The sequence below is a fragment of the Rhinolophus ferrumequinum genome, chromosome 8 (genome assembly GCF_004115265.2).
Source record: "Rhinolophus ferrumequinum isolate MPI-CBG mRhiFer1 chromosome 8, mRhiFer1_v1.p, whole genome shotgun sequence".
NCBI lineage: Eukaryota > Metazoa > Chordata > Mammalia > Chiroptera > Rhinolophidae > Rhinolophus > Rhinolophus ferrumequinum.
In genome coordinates this window covers 902039-920479 of record NC_046291.1, presented here as the reverse complement: position 1 = coordinate 920479, position 18441 = coordinate 902039, and the positions used below count along the sequence as shown (strand labels likewise).

Below are 18441 nucleotides of genomic sequence, written 5' to 3'. Positions count from 1 at the left end.
ATGGCGGCGCAGTGCTGCTGCCGCAAGGCGCCCGGCGCCGAGGCCGCGCCCGCCCGCCCGCCGCCCGAGCCGCCGCCCGCCCTGGACGTGGCCTCGGCCTCCAGCGCGCAGCTCTTCCGCCTTCGCCACCTGCAGCTGGGCCTGGAGCTGCGGCCCGAGGCGCGCGAGCTGGCCGGCTGCCTGGTGCTCGAGCTGTGCGCGCTGCGGCCCGCGCCCCGCGCGCTCCTGCTCGACACGCACCCGGCCCTGCGCCTGCACTCGGCCGCCTTCCGCCGCGCCCCCGCCGCCGCCGAGCCACCCTGCGCCTTCGCCTTCGCCGCCCCCGGGCCCGCGCCCCCGCCCCCGCTTCCCGCCTTCCCCGAGGCGCCCGGCGCCGAGCCTGCCTACTGCCCACTGGCCTTCAGGGTGGACCCGTTCACGGACTACGGCTCCTCGCTCACGGTCACGCTGCCGCCGGAGCTGCAGGCGCACCAGCCCTTCCAAGTCATCCTGCGCTACACTTCGACCGACGCCCCCGCCGTGAGTCACGCCAGGGTGGGCACCAGGTCTCTATGCAGCCTGTTCCTGCGCTGCCAGGCTAGGGGACATTGATAGCGCTGTTCGCCTGGGGCACCTGCAGAGAGGCGGGGCCAGCCTCGTCCTGGAGTCCTGTCCAGCTGTCCTCAGTGATTCCTAGTTGGTGCCGGGGGAACCCTTAGGAGCCTTGGGCAGAGTGAGAGCCCAGGTGGTGGCCCAGTGGGTGGTGGGGCCAGGGAACAGCATGCCACCAAGGGAGGAGGCCTCTCCTTTCAGGTGTGCAGGGACCGGCCCTGCCTGGGGACAAGGGCAGCTTGTGGTAGGCACTTGCCAGGCCTTTCATCTGCTGCAGCCTGGCACTGAGGGGCAGGCCAGGGGTGTCAGATATGGAAGGGCCTCCGTGTAACCTGGGCCTTCCCAGGACTTGTGGGCACAGGTCTGTTCTCTGGAGGTGGCATGAAGGACAGACCTGCCGGAGCAGGAGGCAGAGGGCTGGCTGGCTCGAATGCTTCAGGCCTCCTGGGTGAGGACTGGCGGGATGCTGTGACTGCGTGGTCTCACGTGCCCAGCAACACACATAAGCTCTGTGGGACTTTGGGCACAGAGCTCCCGCTGCCCCAGAGCCTCTGCCAGAAAAACTAGATGGCCCTGGGCTCCCGTGTGGACAGCACACCTGTGACCTCCCCTACCCCTCCCCCCATACACACACACAAGGTGCACACAGCTCTGGGAGGCCCCGGGAGGTTCTGTCTGTCACTGCCTGTGGCAGGCATATCGGCAGGGTGATGAGCAGGTGGTGCTGAAGACCTGGGCCAGAAGCCACCAACGTGACATCTGGACGGGAAGAGCACAGACCAGGCACACCTGTGGGCTTCCGGCACGATTCCCAGGAGCACTCAGCAGGCCCTGCCACCTCCCCTCCTTCCCTGCACTCCCGTGGGCGGGCTGGTTACTGGCCCACTGGGCTGGCCCTGCTGCCAGCTCAGGTCGTGGGGTCAGGTAGATGTGCCTGCCTCACTGATGAGAACGCAGGGCTGTGCACCTCCCGACCTTGATGTGTGAACTGGAGCCCACGTGTCTGGTTCCCCCAAAACCGGGGCCCGCAGGCTGGTAGAACCAGGGCCCTCGACAGGCCACTGGGGGTGGGGCCCCGCCAGCAAGGGTGGCCGTTGTCCCTGGGTTTTTGGTAGCCTACTGTGGGGCCTTTGGTGCTTGGAGCAGGTTGGGACGGCCTGGTCTCCGCAAACCAGGCGACTCTGGGGCTGGGGGGCTTGCGGAGGACAGAGTGGTGTCAACCTCAGGCGCCCGTTACACAGGAACAGCACGGGGCTCCTGGCCTCAATCCCTAAGCCTGTCCCTGTGCCAGGTGAGGATGCAGCTCCCTGGGACGCCCTGCCAGCAGGTCCCTACACCTTCAGACGCAGTTTGGGGTGCTGCAGACTCTGGGGCCCATGCTCCTTGCACCCTGTTCCTAAGCCCCACCCACCAGCGAAACAACTTTCTTGCTGCCCTTTGGTCTGGAGCTCTTAGACCTGGTCCTTCTCCACCGGCCCATCAACAACTGTACCCCTGCTCCCTGCACCCTGTGCTCCCGGATGAGTTGGTGGTCCACCTCTAGTGCGGGGTCCTGCCTGCCTGGGGGGCCTTGCTCCCAGGGAGGACTGTGGACCCCAGTGGTCTTTGCGAGGCTGAGGGGTGAGCAGTACGGGCTGGACTCAGAGGTGGACCTGGGCAGTGGGGACAGGCCTGAGCTGGGTAGAGCCTCAGGAGGGCCATGGGGGAGAGGGGTAGGTCTGTGAGAGGCTGAGGTGGGGGACATGAAGGAAATATGGGGGACCATGGGGACCTGTCCCCTGGTGGGCAAAGGACCACCAGCAGCAGTGTCTATTGTGGGCGTATGGGTGGGGGGGGGTCTCCTGAATGCAGATTCCTGGGTCACAGCCAGGAATCTTCTGGGGCGGGGCCCAGTGGTCTGCATTTTTGAACATGCTCCCCAGATAGGCCTTCTAAACATGTGGAGCAGCCCCAGGGGTCAGCAGGAAAGGAAGGTGTCGCTCGCTGCTTGCTCTCCATGATAAGGGTACAGACATAGCAGCTAAAAGCAAGCTCTGAAGAAGCTGGCGAACACTGGCAGGGGTCTGGCAGGTCTGCAGGAACAACAGGATGGGCAGCCCTGCCAGGTCCAGGGCCTGTGGGACAGGCAGCTCCTCCTGGGTCTGGGGTCTACAGGGGAGGCAGACCCTCATGGCGGTGGGCAGCTGGGTGCTGGCAGCCACTGTGGGGTCTGTCCAGTGCTCCAGGCACGGGCCCCACTGGCCCTCCCCATGGCTGCTTCCATCCAGCCTGTCCTCTCCAAGTACCTAGTCTTAGCTCACTACCCACCATCCCAGGCCCAGAGCCCATCTCCCTGTGGGGATCCCTCCTGGCGAGGCTGGCCCCATTTCTAGGGTGGCCCTGGGCTTGGCGTGCATGCTCGTCTGGGGGTCATCAGGAAGCTCTGGTCCCCATTTCCACGTTCCTGGCCGAGACCACATTTGCTGTCAGCTAGCCTGTGAGAATTTGGACTCGTGGTCTGGCTGTGCCTCAGTTTCCCTTTGGAGGCTGGGATGAGGGGCATGGGCTGGGAGACTCCCTAGGCTGGCTCCTGGATACATGGCCTCCTGCCTGGAGTGGGGGCTGGCCCTGTCGACGTACCACAGCTGCGCTGCCTGCCCAAGGCGGGTGCGTCAGCACTGGCGACCGGGAGTGGCTGTGGCCCTGGATGGGCCTAGTCAGGCCGTTGCCTCCTGGCCCCTTACACCCTTCCTCTCCAGCTGCCGCCCCCAGGGGCTTTGGGCCTAGAAGCTAGAGCAGGACAGTGGGTTTGGGCCTATTTCTGAAGGCCTTGCCCTCCCCAGGACACTTGCCCAGCTCAGGGTGTCCTGGCGTCCCCCTTCGGGTGACCCAGCCTCACTGGGGAGATGAGGGAGGCCTGCTCTGCCCACTGAGATGGGGAGGGCGTCTGCCTCCTGCAGATCTGGTGGCTGGACCCCGAGCTGACCTATGGCAGTGCCAAGCCCTTCGTCTTCACCCAAGGCCACTCCGTCTGCAACCGCTCCTTCTTCCCCTGCTTCGACACGCCGGCCGTCAAGTGCACCTACTCGGCTGTCGTCAAGGTCAGTGCCCAGCGCCCCCCCGCCCCCCGCCCAGCCGTGGCCCCAGCCCAGTGGGGCCGCTGAGCTAGGAGGAGCCTCACTGTGAGGGACGTGCTGCTCTGCAGGGAGGGGGACCCTTGACAGTCGGGGTCCTGGTCCTGGAGTAGCAGTAGGACCCTGACAATGGGGTCTCAGACGGAACGGCCAGTCCCGTGGTGGGGGCCAGGGCTCCTGGGCTTGAGGGTGGCAGCCCCTCAGGGCGCAAGAGGTTTGCAGTCTGGGGGTCCTCCGATGGGAGTGAGAGGTTCCCTGACAGGTGTGGGGCTCCTTGACCCGAGTTGAGGGGCTCCCCAACAGGAATGCTGGGTGCCCTATCATGGAAATGGGGTCCCCTAACAGGGCATGGGGTTCCCATCAAGGACACAAGCCTCCCTAAACTCAGTTGTCGGGTGTCCTGTTAGGGAATGTGGGGGTTCCTTATCACAAATATGGGGTGTTTGGACCTGGATTGTAGGGTTTCCCACTGGGGACGTGGCGTGCCCTGTCAGTATGTGTGGCTTCCCAGTGGTGGTGTGGGGTTCCCCATCAAGGACAAGGGGACCCTGACGGCGGTAACTCCCCACGTGCAGGCCCCAGCAGGGGTACAGGTGCTGATGAGTGCCACACAGAGCACCTACGTGGAGGAGGAGGGCGTCTACCGATTCCACATGGAGCACCCTGTGCCCGCCTACCTCGTGGCCCTGGTGGCCGGGGACCTGCAGCCAGCAGACATCGGCCCCAGGTACAGCCACTGCCAGTGCCTCCTGCTGCCGCCACCTGGGGCGCGGGCCTCGGGGAGATGCCGCCCCAGTCAGGGCATGCGGCCTGTGTCAGACCCCACACTGGGGACCAGCCCTGCCCTGCCTTATTGCCATGGCCCAGTGCCGGCCCTGCCAGGCTCCTCTCCTCCCACACGCCCCAGACCCGGCAGCCCCAGCTGTGCCCTCTTCCAGCCCGGCCCCTGCCAGGGACACACCACGGCCTGACGTACCCTGAAGCCCACGCAGGCAGGTTCCTTCCATCAAAGACGAAAGGAACCAAGCGGCCCCTCAGCGTGTGGCTCTGCCCCTGTCACAGAAGGGCCTGCCTGCGGCTGTCCACTGAGGTGGCGTGGCAGGCATGGGCCAGGCCTGCAGGGCCAGACGAGGCTTGGGTGGTATTTGAGCCCAGAAGCAGAGGGCGGACCTGGTGGGTGAGTGGGCCAGGGGAGCCTTAGCACACCCTCTCCGCCCTGTGACAGGAGCCGCGTGTGGGCTGAGCCGTGCCTCCTGCCCACAGCCACCAGCAAGCTGTCGGGTGTCGTGGAGCAGTGGCTGAGTGCGGCCGAGCGGCTGTACGGGCCGTATATGTGGGGCAGGTATGTCCTGGGGGTCCTGGGGCACCTGGGAGCCCTGGCTGGCCACGAGGGGTCAGAGGGCAAGTCCCCATCCTCCCTGGGAGCAACGGGCCCCTCGTCGGACCTCCTGGGGAGGAGGTGACTCTCACCGCCCAGGCCCACAGCCGTCATGGTCACGCGCCCCTCATCCCTCCCTCCTGGGGCAGGTACGACATCGTCTTCCTGCCCCCCTCCTTCCCCATCGTGGCCATGGAGAACCCCTGCCTCACCTTCATCATCTCCTCCATCCTGGAGAGTGATGAGTTCCTGGTCATCGATGTCATTCACGAGGTGGCCCACAGCTGGTTTGGCAATGCTGTCACTAACGCCACGTGGGAGGAGATGTGGCTGAGCGAGGGCCTGGCCACCTACGCCCAGCGCCGCATCACCACCGAGACCTATGGTACTGCCTGCAGCGGGCGGGGTGGGGGCGGTGGCAGTGCCACCATGGCCTTGTGCAGGCTGGCACCGCCAGGGCCATCCCGGGCACGGTGCCAGGGGTGCTGAGCCCAGCCCAGGCCCCAGGGTGCAGGCCCTCTAACGTGCACATGTCCAGCAAGGTGGCCTTTGGTCAGCCCCACAAGGCTCAAGGCAGGGACAGCCGCGCCGCTGCCCTGAGTGCTCAGGCTGCCCCCTGGCCCTCCCGTCTCCCCTGCCTCCCCACCCCATCCAGGTGCTGCCTTCACCTGTCTGGAAACGGCCTTCCGCCTGGACGCCCTGCACAGGCAGATGAAGCTCCTGGGGGAGGACAGCCCGGTCAGCAAGCTGCAGGTCAAGCTGGAGCCAGGTACCTCCCGACCCCGAGGGTCTCCTCTGTCCCCACCAGCTGGATCCTGGCAAAGGCCAGGCCAGGTGCCCCCTGCCCCAGGAAGGCCTCCCCTAGGCTCCCTCTCATGGGCTCTGAGCACCTGTCACCGTGGTGGGTGGACCCTCGGGCAGGACAGGCCACATCACTGCACTGCTAGGGCGTCTGGATGTGTGAGGGACGGCAGCCTCTGGCCCTTCCACTCCTCTCGCCTGAGCACCTCACCCCGTGCCCCGGGAGACAGGAGGTGGGGCGCCGCCTAGAGCCACGTGTTGTTTCAGGGGTGAACCCCAGCCACCTGATGAACCTATTCACCTATGAGAAGGGCTACTGCTTCGTCTACTACCTGTCCCAGCTCTGCGGGGACCCCCAGCGCTTCGACAACTTCCTGCGGGTGAGCAGCCCCTCCCCTGACAGGCCCTGTCCCTCCTGCCCTGGCCCTACGCCAGGCCCCCTGAGCCCGTCACCCTCACAGGCCTACGTGGACAAGTACAAGTTCACCAGTGTGGTGGCCCAGGACCTGCTGGACTCCTTCCTGAGCTTCTTCCCGGAGCTGAAGGAGCAGAGTGTGGACTGCCGGGCAGGTGAGGCCTGCCGCCGGCCACAGCCGCTCGGGGAGCTGTTGGGTGTGATGGGTGGGGGTCTTACTGCACAAGACGCCACCTCTGCTTGGAGAAAGCCCCCGGGGTTCATCCCTCCTTCCTTCTGCCGGCTGTAGCTGGACGGTGTGGGCCTCGGGCTGGGAGGCCATGGCAGCGGAGGAGGGTGTGTCCCAGCCTGATGGGGCCCAGGGGGCTTCCAGGAAGGGGTGGCCTTTAGGCCAAGCTGACCTAATTAGGCAGTCCCAGGAAGGGGGCCATGCAAACTGTGTGCAAAGAGCCTGGGGCAGGGTCGGCAGGGTGGAGGGAGGTTTGCCTCAGAGCTGGCTGAAGCCCGCTGGCCTGCTTGTGTGACACCCATGACAGTGTCCTTGGGGTTCCAAGGGCAGGCTTGGGGGCCAAAGGAGAGACTGGAGGGGTCTGACATGTAGGAGAGGCCATGATTTGCTGGACAGCAATGAGGTGTGGTTAGGCGGGCTGGGTGTGGTGACCCTGTTTTAGGTTTGGTAAGCGCACCAAGGGTTGGTGGGGCGGGGATGGGTAGAGCCTGCCCCATGGCTGCCAGTGCCAGAGCTTAAGGTAGAGCCCCGCCCCACCTAGCAGCACTGAGTTTGGGCTTCAAGTGCCTCATTGTCTTGTACCCAGGAAAAGTGTGGAGGGGGTTGGGGTCCCTCAGCCACCAAGTCAAGCCGGGCTCCCTGTGCCCCTCACAGAAGCCACCCCAGTGGCCTGAAGTGGCAGATGCTGACCCCAGCCTCCCCAAACTGGCCCTGACCTAGGGGCTCCTGGACCCTGGAACAGTCATGCCCAGGGACATTCTCGGGGTTTGGCGTCTCCTGGGCAGGCCTGCCTGGGTGGCCCCTCTCCAGCCTGGTGGGGACCCAGGATGGCACCTCCCTGCAGGGCTGGAGTTTGAGCGCTGGCTGAACGCCACGGGCCCGCCACTGGCCGAGCCAGACTTGTCTCAGGGGTCCAGCCTGACCCGGCCCGTGGAGGCCCTCTTCCAGCTGTGGACTGCGGAGCCCCTGGACCAGGCAGCCGCCTCGGCCAGCGCCATTGACATCTCCAAGTGGAGGACCTTCCAGACAGCGCTCTTTCTGGACCGGCTCCTGGACGGGTCCCCGCTGCCCCAGGGTGGGTCCCATGGCAGCCGGGTGGCTGGGGAGGGTGTGCCTGCCGGCCCTGACCTGCCTGCGGCCCCACAGAGGTGGTGACCAGCCTGTCCCAGTGCTACTCGTCCCTGCTGGACTCTATGAATGCCGAGATCCGCATACGCTGGCTGCAGATCGTGGTCCGGAACGACTACTACCCTGACCTGCACCGCGTCCGGCGCTTCCTGGAGAGCCAGGTGCAGCCAACATGGCCCGCCTCACCCTCCAGTCTGCTGCCCGACTGGGCATCCCGGGGATCGGGGCGGGAGGACCCGGCCTTGGGGCTGGCAGTGGGGGGCGTGCCCCAGGGGAAGAGGCCGTGTCTGGAGGTCTAGGCCCACGCGCCCTGGGACTGTGGGCACTGGGGTTCCTGGCCTGGACATGGGGGCATTTGAGCTCTCGGGCCCAAGGGTCCCAGGCCCCCGGGCCCCCGGCCTCTGCAACCCCCCATCAGTCCCCCACCCAGCCCGAGCCCCGGAGCAGCTGGGGTGACGGGCGCCCCGCCCTGCTCGCCCACAGATGTCCCGCATGTACACCATCCCGCTCTATGAAGACCTGTGCACCGGCGCGCTCAAGTCCTTCGCCCTGGAGGTCTTCTGCCAGACGCAGGGCCGACTGCACCCAAACCTGCGCAGGGCCATCCAGCAGATCCTGTCCCAGGGCCTGGGCCCCGGTGCCGAGCCCAGCGCAGAGCAGGGCGGTGCCCGGGCAGAGGCAGACGCAGGCACGCCGGCCCTGCTGCTCGGTGACGAGACCCCCAGCAGCGCCATCTCTCTCAGGGACGTCAACGTGTCTGCCTAGCCCTGCCCTCCCAGACACCACCATTGTGCCTTCTGTGGCCCAGGCCGGCCGGACTGCACGTCGGCTCTGGCCACACGTCCTGCCGGGACCCATGCATCCCTCCTGGGGGCTCTCCCAGGGACCGCCTCGGAGCTGGTCGAGGCCCGTGGACCTTGTCCCCTCAGCTCTCTTGCACTGCAGGCCCCAGAGTAGCCAGCCCTCGCCACGCCCTCCTGTCTCAACACTGACTGCCGGGCGCTGCCCCTGGGGTGACAGCCCCACAGTCCCATGGCAACCGCCACACTGTGCCTTATGTCTGCCAGGCCTGGGCTGCGCTGTCCCCACAGCGTGCCTCCTCCTTGCAGAGCTCTGCACTCTGCCCCTGGGCTTGGCAGCCTCGGTCGGCCCCTGGCAGAGGGATAAGGATGCAGACGTGCCCTCTGGGGCAGAGGACACTAAGGAACGGGTGGATGTCCCTGGGGAAAGCCTTAGCTCCTCAGGGAAAACGGGGTCCCGGGCCCCAATGGGAGTGGGACAAGATGCCTATCTTAGGGCTGCCCGGGGCCATGGCCACAGGACCCCAGGGGAAGGGGCAGGTGGCGTTGGTGCTCTTTTAGGCCCACCATGCTGGGACAGGCCTGGGGACCCTGTGGTCAGAGCTGGGCCAGCCAGGGGACCGTTGCAACGGGTCACTGTGATTGTCCCATTAAACTTCCACTCTAAAAATGACCTCCTGGTCTGTCCGTCCTTCACATCTGCCCAGCTTCTTGGGTGGAGTCAGGAGCTGGTCACAGCCTGTCCTCCAAAACGGGCCCCTAGCCAGAGGCAGGGCATGCTGGATGGCACCGAGGGTCTTCCCACTCTCCAGCCATTCCTGGCCACCCTGGGTTTGCCCTGCAGCCCCGGAGGTCTGAGGACCAATGGCAGGCCGCCCCCCACCTTCTCAGCCTCTTGACCAGGCCTCTGGGACCCCCCACTGGACCCTCAGATACCAAAGCAAAGGAGACTACTTGTCACCACCCTCACTCTGGGCCTTTCTCGGTGGTCCCCTGTCCCAAACTAGAGTAAAGGAAGAGATGAGTGGTGGGGGCATTTGGTCTCAGAGGATCGAGACACGGGCTTCAGCGGCGAATGGCACAAGTGCAATGGACAGGTGGGTCAGGTGGGGCTCGGAAGAGGGACAGGTTGGGGACGCCACTCTGTCACCACGAAGGACAGCCGAGCTGTGCACAGTGGAAGCAATGCAGCCACTGCGTTTACACAGGGCAGCGTCCAGAATTGGCCCCCCGTGATCGTCCCCAGGTTCAGGCCAACTGGACAGTGCTGTGCTTTTGTTCCAGCTCTCACTCCAGGATTACATGCTTCGGTCCACAGTGACGTTACCCGACCCACCGGCTAGACCCAGGCCCAGAGCCCCACTACACAAGAGACCAAGACATAGCAGGACCAGCACCCTGGTGCCACCACGTCACCAAATACCCCACTGACCTGTTCCCTGCACTTAAGACCTCTCTCCCCAGGAGATGGCCCCGTCCCCATCCAGTCATGGCCAAAGCCCAAAGCCCACGCCCAGGATCTCAGGTGGTTTCCACGAAGGAGGATCCATGTGCCACCCCTGCACCAGGGCCAGGTGGGGCTCCACTCAACCCAGGGACTTGCAAACTGGAAGGCCAGTCACCCCCAGCAGGGACAGGACTGGGCCGGTGCAGGAACCCCCCGAGGAAACAGGACACGGGAGGTCTCGCAGCCCCTGCCCATAATCCTGGAGCCCCGCCAGGCAGGCGCTGAGAGGGGCCCTGTCCTGGGAGGGGGCACCCAGGCCAGGCACTCCGTCGTCTTCCTGTCTGCTCAGCCAGCCCGGAACATGGCGGTGACCAAGGAGCCCTCCTTAGGGGCAGAACCACCGCTCAGCCTCTTCCCTGTGAGGCTGTGCACGTCAGCGGTCTCATACTTCTCAGTCCTGGGCTCTGGGTTCCTTTGGCAGTTCTGCTCTCACCTATGCGGTGGTCTGTGCCCCCACAGAGCCCCCACGCCCCAGCCCTCCCGGGTCACTGCCGAGGGGCCTTGGGCTCCGGCCAACTCCGCCCTGCCGTCCTCCCGACTGCAAAGCTCAGGAGCAGCTCCCAGCAGCCATGAGGTCCCTCCATGTCCTTGCCAGTGATCCAGCCGGACTTGCCCTCTGGGGCAAGCGGGAAGGACTGCTGTCCAGCCGGGAGCCCCTGCATGCCTGGCCTTTCTCGATTCCCTTCCTCCCAGCTTGCAAACCTGGAATGCTTTCCTGTACATCTCTGGTAGTGTCTTGCCACACACAGCCTGTGACCAGCACGTGCTAATGTCCCCCCGCCCTGACCGAGATATTTCAGACATCACCGGCCGCGTGAGTCATCGCAGCTGAGTTTTCCCAATGTTTGCCAACACTCTGCTTCCAGCAGCGGGCCACAGCCCGCCCGAGCCAAGGGCACGCGTGTCCTGCGTTTAGAGCCACAGCCCTCTCGTGGGGGCCGGTTCCACCCCACAGGCTAGGGGTGCCCCAGCAACAGGCAACTCTACAAGACCATTGGAAACCACAAAGGTTTATTTTACAGTCGGGCTACATGTACACTTCAGGTGGCAGTGGGGTGGGGATCTTCCCGTCACTGCGTCCTCAGGGGCCCATGCTGAGGGAGAGAGCATCTGGAACATTCCAGGCAGTTTGCCACAGATAAGCGAAGGGCTGACAAGAGTTTCGGATGCACAGGGACCATGCACCCCTTCTGTTCGTTCACACGGGCTCCACACAACCACCCCTGCCACGTGCACAGCAATGGGGCTTGGCACGCGGCCGAAGGCCCCCGGAAGGGCTGAGCGCACAATATGGGGAAACAGCTGTGTTTTCCAGACAGCAGCGAGTGCTGAGGCCCAGCGGCGGTGTCCATGGGGCCAGGGGACGCGGTCCAGAAAGGGGAGGGGAGGGCCACGAGGGTGGGATCGGCTGGGGCCAAGGGAGGCGGGGCCTTGACCAGTGGCTTCTGCGAGGAGGTTGCCGGCCGACGCCTAAGGAAGGGCGAGGGAGACGGGGCTCGTGCGGAGCCCCTGCCGCCAGGAGCTTCTCTAGGCCTCACGGTGCCAGTGAGGTCTTCTGTGCCCCTCAGGCCGCGTCCTGTGCAGTCCAGCTCTCACTCTTAACGGTGGTAAGTCCCCCTCTCCCAGGCCAGATGCCTTGGGCAGAACGTCCAGAACTTCAGATCTAAAGCTGCAGCTCACGCTGGGAGCTGGGCGGGAAGTGTGTGGGGCCGGGCCACACGCTCCAGGGACGACACTGACACCTGAGCAGTGGGCAAGCAGAGCCATCAGACTCTGAGCCCTGGGGCTGAAATCTGCCACCCACGGGGGCTTGAGAAAAACCAGGAAACAGGGCACAGCCCTTGAGACAAAGGGAGTATGAAAACCAACAGAGGACTTGACACTTTTTAAGGGAGCAATTACTAAAACAGAAACTAGAAGCTCAGCAAAGGTCACCATGAGGAATGGACGCACGGGCTGGACTAGCAAGAGCGAGCCTCCTGGGGCAGCAGAGGGGCTCTGCAAAGGGACCGCGGAGTAGCAGGATCCACTGAAGGCCCTGGGCGCGTGGAGACACACGTGAAGCCGCACAAAGACGTTCAAATTGGTCAAGGCGTCCTGGCTGCACACGGGGCGTCTCCACAGGCCCTCGCCCACGGGGGGACCCCAGCCACTGCCTCCCCTTTGCCATCAGACACCCCCACTCGGGCAGGCTGAGCCACCTGTGGCAGCCACGCCGTGGGCGGCCCACCTATCAAGATGTCTTCCCTGATACAGACCATCCTTTACCTGAAAGAGTCTGATGTTAGCTGTTAAGGCTGTATCTTTTTTCCACTTTCTCTAGTCACCCGGCGAGACCCAGAACAGGAGCCCCAGAGCGGGGAAATGCCTACGAAACGTGGGCCTTGGTCAGGCTGTCCACAGTGCCTGGCCCAGCGTCTCTGAGGGCCTTCCAGGGGCTCGGGGCAGGGTGCTAAGAGGATCAGTGCCACCACCCAGGCCCAGACAAGCCTCTCCTTGTTCAAACACCAACGAGCAGGCAGACACAAAATGATTCCGCCGTCTGAATACGGCGGCGCCCGCAACGCAGAGCAGCCCACACTGAAACGCGCTCACTTCCAAGGACTGCTGGCAACTGGAGAGGACCTGCCCCGTGTCCGGAGTAACACTTAACACATGACCACAGGGCAGCAAGTGGGGGAGCTTCCTGTTAGAAACATGTGTTGGTTTTATACCGGGGAGTAAAACACACCCCGGACTCAACCTAAAACATCACCCAAAAAGAACGCACGCCTCCTGCAGCCCTGAGCAAAGTGACAAGGCCTGACTGGTTTGGGAACTCGGGCTGCCCCACATGCAGCCGCTGTGTCCTACCCACAGCTGTGCCGTCCTGGGCTGCCTGCCCTCTCCCTTCCAAGCTCCGTTTGTTGCATGGGATGCCTACCGGTGGGATGTGAAGGTCACACCAACTGCTGTCTCCTTATTGCAAATGGGTTTGACCCTTCGGGCCTTAGGGCTGGACCCTTCTTTGTTTCTCCTGGAGAAGCGCCCACAGTTGCTGGTAAGAGCAGGTGGTCCCTTCAGCTGAACCTTCAGGCGGGGGAAGGGGTGACACCCAAGCTTCCAGGACACCACTCCCCCTCCTGCTAGGATGATCCCGGAGGCAGTCTCCCTTTGGCCAAGGGTCGTGACCTTCACTGGCCAGATCTCCCTCCACAGCCCAGGGCCATGGGCCTCACTGACCTCTCACAGCCCAGGGCCTTGGGCCTCACTGACCTCTCACAGCCCAGGGCCATGGGCCTCACTGACCTCTCACAGCCCAGGGCCATGGGCCTCACTGACCTCTCACAGCCCAGGGCCAGCCAAGCACTTTGCATCGTTTCTCACTTAATCCTGAGAACCATCCTGGGCCCTCTGTACCTGGGGGTTTATAGATGAAGAGACAGAGGCACGCGGAGCGGCCGGGACACCTGACCAGCAGGACCAGGCTTCCTGCAATACTTGCTCAGGTAACTTCTGAGTGCTCTGGGTTTTGGGGCCCTGCGGTGATGTTCTAGACACCTCCTGGCCCCGCTGGGGTGGCCACCCAGGCTCCCCCATCTCTCAGACGGCAGTTAGTGCTCAGAGGGCAGTTAGCTCCAGCATGTGTGGGCCGGTGGCTGGTCCTGCTAAGGTGGGGGCTTCGTGGGGGAGCCAGAGGCTGCCTTCCACCAGTCCTGGGCCCTCATGAGAATCCTGGACAGAAGGCTTGCTCAGAGGGGCAGGCGCCCCATTGCCCCACAGGCCCAAGACACTGGGCCCGCTCTCTGGCTGCCGGGGGACGGGATGCGGGACCTGAAACTACCCCTCAGCTCAGACCCGTCAAGGTGACTGACGATGAGTCTAACCCAAGTCCGCATCAAGGTTTTCCTGCACAAAGACTATCCTTGGACTCTGAGTCCCGTGAGCTTCCGAAACCGATGGGATTCCGCAGCCTCTGGGCTGCCTCAGTTGGTGCCGCCGTCCTGTGGCACCCTCCCTCTTTCTGACTCACGTGACTAGTCACCAAGCGCCTTTCTCCACTGCTGGCCAGAACCTGGGCCTCTGAGCTCACTCTCCCAGTGTAGCCTCAAGACCAACTTCTGAGCCCCTGCAAGGGGCGTGATCTTTTCAAGTGCAAATATGCCGCCTGCCTCCAGTCCCTCAGAGCCTCGGGTCTCACCTCCGGACCGGTTCTCACCTCCAGACCATATCAGAACCCCGGCCGCCACACCCTCCCTGTTCCCAGACTGCTTCCCTAGGCTCGCCACACCTATCTCACGCCCTGGGGACACAGTGGTCCAAAAATACATCCACAAATTCTCTGAGGCCCCTCCCTCAAAAGGTGGTTCTTGACGCGCCCCCCTTGAGTGTGGTCTGGACTTGGTGACATGCTTCCAACGAATGGAATATTGCAGACATCTGAGGCGGCTCAGGAAACACAGTGCAGCCTCCATCTTCCCCGCCCCTTTGGACCACCTGCTCTGGGAGAAACCAGCTGTCACGTGGTGAGGACACTTGAGCAGCTTCCTGGAGGTCCACGAGACAAGAAACTGAGGCCTCCTGTGAGTGGCCCAGAAGTGGACCCTCCAGCTGACGTCAGTCCTGGCCAACATTCCCACTGAGCCAGAACCGCCCACTGGAGTCACTCCCACACTCCCAACCAACGGGAACTGTGAGATAATAAATCTCTGTCATTTGCAGTTGCTAAGTTATTTGTTACCAGCAGTAGATACCAGTACAGGGCGATCCTAGGACCCACCAGTTCCGGGGCTCAGGGACATCAACAAGACCCAGTCTCTTTCTCCTGCTCTGGATTCTCAGCATACTGGCCTTTGTCCTCTGGCTTGTCCCCTTGTGGCCACGATCTGGCAGCAGCAGTGTCTGGCGAACAGCCCCGCCCGGGCACCCCAGGGCTGGTTGCAGGAGAACACCCACCCTCCGGCCTTTTGCAGACTGTGGAAGCCTCCCGGCAGCCCCAGGGGGTTGCTTCTTATGCCCCGCCTAGCCTTTCTAAAGCTTCTGGCTCTGGAGCTAGGGACACCCCAGACGCCCCAGCTGCCAGCAACTACGCAGAAGCAAAACCAGGGGCTCTTGGTGCTGACGCAGGAGCGGCTGTGGTGGATCTCGGTGGAATGTGGCAGTCGGCCCAGCACTTCTCCTGTTCCACCAGCTACTGCTGCTTGGCCCGTCACATGGAGAACCTCAGCGCTGCCCTCCTCAGCTCCACCTAACTTGGGGTGACCTGTGGGCAGAACACTAGTGTCTAGTCTCTGCGCCCCCGTGAGAACACAGTGCCCAGACAGAGAACTGCCCGGTTACTGCCCACGAGACAAACGGAGGAGAGATGTGGGGTTCAGAGGGGGAGACCCCCCTGGCTAGGAAGTTGGAACACCCCTTGAAAAGCGACAAGGGCAGTCATCCAGGCAGGATAAGGAGTGTAAGCAGAGCCATGGAGTGCCAAGTCCGAAGCAGGGATAACCTGGGGGGCACACATGGACTGGGGTTGGGGGGAGAGCAGGCAGGGTTCAGATTCCATAGGGCCTGCAGCACCCATGAGCTTGGGGACGGAAAGCGGTTAGAAGTGAGCTATACAGTCCACCACTGCGTGTGGTCAGTGGCGGCCGCTCCTGCCTGAGGGTGAACCTTACCTTCATCCTCCTGTAACCCTCAAACAGCACTGTGATATGGGGGAGGTATCCCACCTTACAGCGAGGGCGCTGAGGCTCAGACTGTAAACAACTGCCTGTCCCAGGGCCTGCGTTTGTGGGTCGAGAACTAGCTGCCTCCAGACCCTCTTGTCCCAGGGCCAGGGCTGCTTCCACCTGATCCCCAGGAGCCAGAGGCCCCACTCTGCAGAGCTGGGGTGGGCCCAGAAGGCACAGGGGCCCGCACTCCTGATTGGCTTGGGGAGCATCTCTGCACCTAGGGGTGGGACATAGGACCACAGGGCGTGTGGGCCATGGGTGGTGTGGGTGCAGCTGTGCCAGACAGGCTGACAGCAGAGCGGCCATAATGCTGTCACTGCAAGCCTGGGTGAGTGGCACAGCACAGGCCCCCAGTCAGGAGCCCCGATCCTGGGCTGGCCCCAGCTCTGCTGCTAACCACCTCTATGTGTTACCTGGGGCAGATCAGGTGCCCAGCACCCCAGGACAGGGGAAAAAATGGCCTCTGACCCCTTCAGGACCCCTGCATACAGCAGAGCCCAGGCTTTTGCTGATTGTCTTCAGCTACAGCACAGCCTCCCGCCTGCCAAGAGGTCGGAAACATCTTCTGGGACAGCTAGTGCTACGGGGGTGTGAATGGTCACGAGACATGTTGGGCAATGTGGTCACCCCTTTTCTAGAACCTCAGCAGAGATAAGTACCCTAGGGCCCCAAACCAGGAGGCTGAGGCCTAGTGGGGTGCCACCGCTAGCAGCTGCTACTCATGCAGGCCCTGCCGAGCCTCTCAGAGGGAGGAGCTGCAGCTGTCACGGAGCTCCAAGGAAGCAGAAAGGTCAGGGGCAGGGGCTCTTGGATCAGGTTCAGTTTCCTATCCAGCAGTAAGAGCTTTTCGGTTTTAACTGCAAAAGGGCTTTGAGAGGCAACCAACCGAACGGGAAAAGGTATTTGCAAACAACGCCTCTGATAAGGAGCTAATATCCAAAATATATAAGGAACTCATACAACTCAACAACAAAAAGACAAACAATCCAATTAAAAAATGGGCAGAGGACATGAACAGAAACTTCACCCAAGAAGACATACAAACAGCCAACAAATATATGAAAAAGTGCCCAACTTCACTATTAGGGAAATGCAAATAAAAACCACAATGAGATATCACCTCACCCCAGTCAGAATGGCTATCATCAACAAGACAAATAGTAACAAGTGTTGGAGAGGCTGTGGAGAAAAAGGAACCCTCATACGCTGTTGGCGGGAATGCAGACTGGTGCAGCTGTTATGGAAGGCAGTGTGGAGGTTCCTCAAAAAATTACGAATAGAATTACCATATGACCCAGCAATCCCTCTCCTGGTATCTACCCAAAAAATGTGAAAACATTGCTTCATAAAGATATGTGTGCTCCAGTGTTCATTATTTACGGTGGCCAAGGCATGGAAACAATCAGTGTCCTTTGATAGGTGAATGGATAAAGAAGTTGTGATATAAACACACAGTGGAATACTGCTCGACCATAAGAAAAGATGAAATACTGCCATTTGTGACAACATGGATGGATATGGAGATCATTATGCTAAGGGAAATAAATAAGTTATGCAGAAAAAGTCAAGAACCATAAGACTTCACTCATATGTGGGATGTAAAACTGAAAGCAACAAAGGAACAAGACAAGTAAATAAAGAAACAAAAACTCATAGACACAGACAACAGTTTGGTGGTTACCAGAGGGTAAGGGGCGGGAGATGGTAGAAGAGGGCAAAGGGGCTCAAATACATGGTGATGGAAGGAGAACTGACTCTGGGTGGTGAACACAGAATGGAACATATAGATGACATATTATAGCAATGCACATTTGAAACCTATGTAGTTTTGTTGACCCCTGTCACCACAATAAATTAAAAAGGGGGGGTTGCTTTAACCACCCTTCATATCCAGGGGCTGGGTAAAAGCGGCCTGGGGATGCAAAATCTGAGAAGCACTAAGAGGTGGCAGAGCTGTCACTAGTAAGCCCCGTTCTCCTCCCCTGCCGGGTCCTCTGTGAAGGCTCCAGCCACACTGACGCAGCTTGGAGAGCAGGCAGAGAATAAGCTTCTGGCTGACCGCCTTCCTCGCTGGGAACAAGGATGGCGAAGGGCAGTTTCCTGCAGCAACGGTGCATCCTTGAGCAGGTGCGCAAATCACTGTCCTCACCTCCCCGCAGCACTGCGCGGCTAGGAGCTATAACCGCACGTCCCAGCAGGTCACTCACTGTCCAGTCCAGCAGGACCAGAAGCCCGGCTATCTAGGGACCAGGAGGATGCGCCAATCTCGTGCCCTACCCCGCGCGTCTAATGCCACCGCCTTGACCCAGCCTCCCAGGCCCGGCCAGGCCCTCCCCCGGGCCATCTCATTCCCCGGGACCTCAGGATACAACCTCAACACCTGCAGACTTGCCACCTGCCGCAGACCGCACGCGACTCACCTTCCGAAGCGCGTCTCCCATTGGCTGCTCCCACAAAGGCGGCCCCGCAGCCGCGCGCCGGAAGAAGGGGAGCATTCTGGGAGGCAGCGCTGCATGCTGGGATCAGTGGTCCACGGCCGACCTCGGCCCAAGTGGCCTCTCCGGTCCCGTTAGTCTCCCGAACCCGTGAGTCCAAGCGGTCCCGACGCCCCAGGCCGAACCACACGGGCTCAAGGACAAGACGGCCGTCGCCTCTCAGCGGCGGATCTCGGCCGGGACGGTTCTGGGCCCCGCTGGCCCGGAAGGAGAAGTGCAGCTGGGAAGATGCTTCAGCCTCGCGAGAGTTCAGCTCGGAAGCCCCGCCCCCAGAGGAGG

General features: G+C 62.4%; 1 protein-coding gene across 1 annotated transcript; it reads left to right on the top strand.

The window, feature by feature from the left end:
- Positions 1–9128, top strand: RNPEPL1 (arginyl aminopeptidase like 1). The gene is made up of 11 exons (XM_033111659.1): positions 1–519; positions 3531–3671; positions 4280–4431; positions 4930–5046; positions 5232–5467; positions 5738–5851; positions 6151–6263; positions 6345–6453; positions 7372–7602; positions 7674–7816; positions 8139–9128. Exons 1-11 carry the CDS (start codon positions 1–3, stop codon positions 8418–8420), a joined length of 2157 nt encoding a protein of 718 aa, XP_032967550.1. The 3' UTR covers positions 8421–9128.
- The last annotated feature ends 9313 nt before the right edge of the window (positions 9129–18441 follow it).

Excerpts from the sequence above, each read along its gene's own strand:
- RNPEPL1 (XM_033111659.1), top strand. The coding sequence starts at position 1 with ATGGCGGCGCAGTGCTGCTGCCGCAAGGCGCCCGGCGCCGAGGCCGCG. Across the intron at positions 520-3,530 it reads CTTCGACCGACGCCCCCGCC|ATCTGGTGGCTGGACCCCGA; the intron begins GTGAGTCACGCC and ends TGCCTCCTGCAG. Across the intron at positions 4,432-4,929 it reads CCAGCAGACATCGGCCCCAG|GAGCCGCGTGTGGGCTGAGC; the intron begins GTACAGCCACTG and ends GCCCTGTGACAG.